This window comes from Cicer arietinum, chromosome 5, assembly GCF_000331145.2.
Source record: "Cicer arietinum cultivar CDC Frontier isolate Library 1 chromosome 5, Cicar.CDCFrontier_v2.0, whole genome shotgun sequence".
Taxonomy (NCBI): domain Eukaryota; kingdom Viridiplantae; phylum Streptophyta; class Magnoliopsida; order Fabales; family Fabaceae; genus Cicer; species Cicer arietinum.
The window spans coordinates 65,940,911-65,945,680 of record NC_021164.2 but is presented as its reverse complement, the minus strand read 5'-3'; the positions used below and the strand labels follow the sequence as shown (position 1 = coordinate 65,945,680).

Genomic DNA, 4,770 nt, shown 5'->3' with positions numbered 1-4,770 from the left:
ATTATAAATTCTAAAATATCTCATATTAAAATTTAATTTAAGTATCTCTATATTTTGGACCGACCTGAATTGTTTTGACACATCTTAACATGTACATGTATCTGAGATGTGTAAGGTGCATTGATGCAAAGAAAAAAATTAGAATTGTTTGAAATATGTACAAATGTGAGAAACCAACGTGTTTTGGACAAGCAACACAACTAATCCAAAAGGTGTTGTGCTTCATATCCATTAATCATTTTTCCATCTCTCTATTGTGTCTAAGATGTGTAAGGTGCATCAATGTAAAGAAAAAAAATTAAAATTATTTGAAATTTCGTACAAATGTAGGAAGCCAACACAGTTTAAATATGTGACACAATTCATCCAAAAGGTATTATATTTCATATCCACTAATCGTTTTTCCATCTTTCCATCTCTCTAAATTGTATGTTATCCAAACATATACTTACTCCACCTTTGGATTATTTTTGGAAGTGGCAAAAGTTAGAAGTGATTTTGTTATTGAAGTTTAAAATTGATTTTAGGATTTTTATTGTTTAGATTTTAATTAGAATTGATCTTTTACTCGAAGCTATAAATTTTTTAATTTTTGTTTTGAAATGTATTTTTTATGCTCAAATTTATTGATTTACTCAATTTCATATGAATGTGTTTAAATATAAATTATTTTATCTTTAATTTAATTTTAACTAAAATTATTTTAAAAATTTATTTATTTAAAATTAATTTCCACACTGTACAATCAAACACACGATATCGTATTAGTACAGTTCAGCTGTTAACTATAAAAATAATGATATATTTGAGTTTGAACTCGAGAATATTCATTTTTTACATTTAAAATATACAAATCTAACAGCTAAACTATTAAAAAAAACGAAAAATACAATTTATTAACTCGTGAGTTTACCTTGATTATGTCTATATTTAATATCTCTCATGATAACCTTCAATTTCATTCCAAAAATATTTGAAAATAGTTACATGGCTAAAACTATTTATGTGTTAGTCTACATTACGCTATTTTTTTAATAAATTGAAGTCGATCTCAAAGTCTCTTATTCAACTTTGTCATAAAAAAATCTTTGTAAAAAGAAGAAGAAAAAACCTTATTCAACACACAAACACAAGAACCAATTGAGATAATAATATATTGGCTTTCAAGTGATCCATAACTCCTCAGTTTGAATTTGCATCAATGGTTCGAATTTAGTCACTACTTCTCATTATAGTTTTGAAAAGAAAATATATATTATAGACAAATTTAATGTAAAAATTATTTTCTTAATTCTTGTGTGTTCAATCTTACATTTAAGGACGAAGATTAATAATATAAATAACTCATTATCTATAAAATAGTTTGGGACAGAATATTAACTCAAAAAGTAACCAAAACCCTCTTCATTCTATAGTATCTCTGTTTTTTGTTGCTATTTTGTTTTGGATCTGACCAGACAAAACCCAAACATTATGGGCGGGGTTGATGGACCGGGCTGGATTGTATACACACCATTGAATTGGTTTAAATTCAACTGATTGTATAAAAAAAGTTATATTATGGATTTAAGTTATAACACTATTAGTATAAAAAAAATTATATTATTAATCAATTACAATTGTTAGATTATTAAAAAAAGTTAGTTTAAATCTCTACAAAATACAAATATTTTTGTTGTAGTCTTTAATGTTTAGCACCGTTAATTTTTTAACGGTAATTAATGACTTTAAACTTAGGTTTTGCACAATATTACAAATTTGGTTTTAGTCGCTGCAACATAAAATAAAAAAATTGGGTTTAATCCTTGCAAAATGCAAGAAATTTTATTTTAGTCTTTACATAATATAAAAAAATTGTTTTAATCTCGTATACGGTTTTCATCGTAAATTATAATTAGTGTATCATAATAATAATAATAATAATTATTTTTATTTAAAAAATATAAAAAATATTAATTTTGATTAATTGATTAATTACAAGTATTTATCTAGTTTATAATATATTTCAACAATTTTTTTAGCGACCCATTTCTAAACAAACAATATGAAAAAATTATAGTTAACGCATTGTAATTGTTCTTATTTTTAAGTTGACGATGTTGAAAAAACAATAATTTTTGACTAATTATTTATTGACAAATATTTGTTGGTGCATTATTTTTATAATCCATTTGTAATTAATATATTATAACTATTCTCATTTTTATTTAAAATACATAAAAGATATTAAATTTAATTAATTAATTATAGATAAATACTTGTTTTGTGTATGAATTGTATGTTCCAGCAACTATTTTTGTGAATTATTTTTAAAAGAATAAAAAACACAAAAAAAAACTAGTGTAAAAAAATTACAATTATTGTATTAAAATTGTTCTTATTTCTATGTTGACGATATTAATAAAATGTTAATTTTAATTAATTATTTTGTGATTAATTTTTTTTTCGTGTATAATTTTATAATTAACAACAAAATATGGTTTTTCTTATTATAAAATCAAATTCGAGACAAGCTTTTGTAACAAAATAATTAGTTAAAATTAATATTTTATTAATATCATCAACATTTAAAATAAAACAATTATAATAGAATAACTATAATTTTCTCACAAATTTTTCCTTCTGAAAGTGAATCGCAAAAGAAAATATCAAATGTAGAATTCATACACTGAAGAAGTATTTGTCCCTAATCAATTAGATAAATGTTATACTTTTTTATGTCTTCTAATTAAAAATGAAAATAATAATAATATACTAATTACAAATATATTATAAAAATCATGTACAGAAAAATATTCTATCAATAAAAAATTAATTAAAATTAATATATTTTTTAATATTATTAACATAAAAATAATTATAATACATTAAATATAATTTTTCATGTTATTTATTTGAGAATGAATCACTAAAGAAGTGGATGAAATATATATAATCATAAGTGGATGAAGCATATATAATCATACACATAGATACAAGATAAATAGTTATCATTAGTTAATTATTTAAAATTAATATTTTTTATACTTTCTAAATAAAAATGATAATAATTAAAATATACTAATTATAATTTATTATAAAAATAGTACACAAGATTATTTTTTTATTATTATAAAATAATTAAAATCAAATTTCTTGTATTTTACATGGATTAAAACAATTTGTTTTACTTTACACAAACTAAAGCTAAATTTTTTAAATTTTGTATGAATTAAGTTTAAGTTTAATCTTTAATTGCAGTTTTGATCATTTAATTTTCACAAAATTACAAAATCGGTCTTTTTATTTAAAAGTCAACTGTTTTAGTTATTTTTTCGTACTTTTGAATTAAAAAATGATAATTTTACATATTTTGAGTAACATAATATATAATTTTATAATATAAAATTATCTAGATGTATTAATTACTCATATGTCTTTAATTAAATTATAAAATAAAAAATTTATAAAGTTAAAAATTATGTTTTTTAAAAAATTTATTATAATTTATGAATATAAAAATAAAAAATTTAAATTTCACTGATTGCATATTTAACCCAAGTCATTATTATTGGACACAATTACGTTCCAAATTTGGAATATTCGAGAGCTTTTTTTACCATGAATGAGACAATCCAACAAACGTGGATTAAAATCAAACGTTAGTGAGTACCTTCATAAGAATGCTGACAGAATGTCTTTGCAATTGCAATGCTCGTCAACCATTTCCTCCTCCCTGAAATCCTAATCTTTCTATCTTCAATCCTTCCTTCACAAATCCCCTTCCATCTTTCTCTTCACCCACGCCGTCTTTCTCTCAGTTCACAATAACAAACTCGGTTTTTAGTTGTTTGATTCAGATTTCAATCCAAATTTATCATGGCCGAAGGTATTCACTTTCATCTCTACTTCTATCGTTGATTTCCAAATCTGGGTTGTTCTAATATATAAGTGTTTCGTGGGGTACTATTTCTTTTTATGCTCTGTGCGTTATGCTTCAACTCAAGTTTTCATTTTTATGTTGATTCTTATATTGGGGTCTTTTCTTTTGTCTTTGATTTGCAGAAGGAGATAATGGGTCTCTAAAATCTTCGCCATTGACACCGTATGAAGAAGCGTTGGAAGCCTTGTCATCTTTGATTACTAAACGCACTCGTGTTGGTGATGTCAATATGGAGGAGCGATTCAGCGTGCTATTCGAGTACCTAAAGGTACGTAAAGTGTTTGTCAATTGGATTTCAATATATTTAGTCACTTTGTAGGCAAAATGTCTAGTTGTTTGGTTATGTTAACAATGGTGGGTTGTTCATTCAATAGATGCTTGAATTGGAGGAGGCGATTTCCAATTTGAAGGTTATCCATGTTGCTGGCACCAAAGGGAAGGTACTTTCATTAATATTCAATCGATGGTTGCTTTGAAAGTGAAGCCATGTTGAAAGTTCGTGAATGTATTAGTATAATTTTTGTAGACTTCAAAGTGACTACTTTTGAAAATTAAATTGGTTGTTTGGATTGACTTATTTGAGATTATCTACTGTCTTTTTTTTATCTTTTGTTAAAAATAGCTTACACATAAGCATTTATATAATAAACATTTATGCTATAAGCATTTAATTAAGTTGTTTATCCAAATATGGCCTAATGTATGTTATGAATTTATAATCAATGAGAGTTTAAACTTTTTGCAATAGTTGATGTGGTTGGTTGGTAGTTTGTGCCTTTGTGGTCTCTTAGGCAGAATAGTGACTTTGTATTTCCAGTTTCATGTATTTTTATTCTTGCATCCGTAGT

At 24.1% G+C, this 4,770-nt stretch overlaps 1 protein-coding gene across 1 annotated transcript; it reads left to right on the top strand.

Annotated features, from left to right (window-relative positions):
- Positions 1-3,633: 3,633 nt before the first annotated feature.
- Positions 3,634-4,764, top strand: LOC101506206 (folylpolyglutamate synthase-like). Its single transcript, XM_004502318.4, has 3 exons — positions 3,634-3,868; positions 4,045-4,190; positions 4,297-4,764. The coding sequence occupies exons 1-3, from the start codon at positions 3,859-3,861 to the stop codon at positions 4,396-4,398; spliced, it is 258 nt and encodes an 85-aa protein (XP_004502375.1). The 5' UTR covers positions 3,634-3,858; the 3' UTR covers positions 4,399-4,764.
- Positions 4,765-4,770: the final 6 nt, after the last annotated feature.

Bases quoted from the DNA above. Each gene is read 5' to 3' on its own strand.
- LOC101506206 (XM_004502318.4), top strand. The intron at 4,191-4,296 runs GTACGTAAAGTG...TTCATTCAATAG, and splicing joins TGCTATTCGAGTACCTAAAG to ATGCTTGAATTGGAGGAGGC.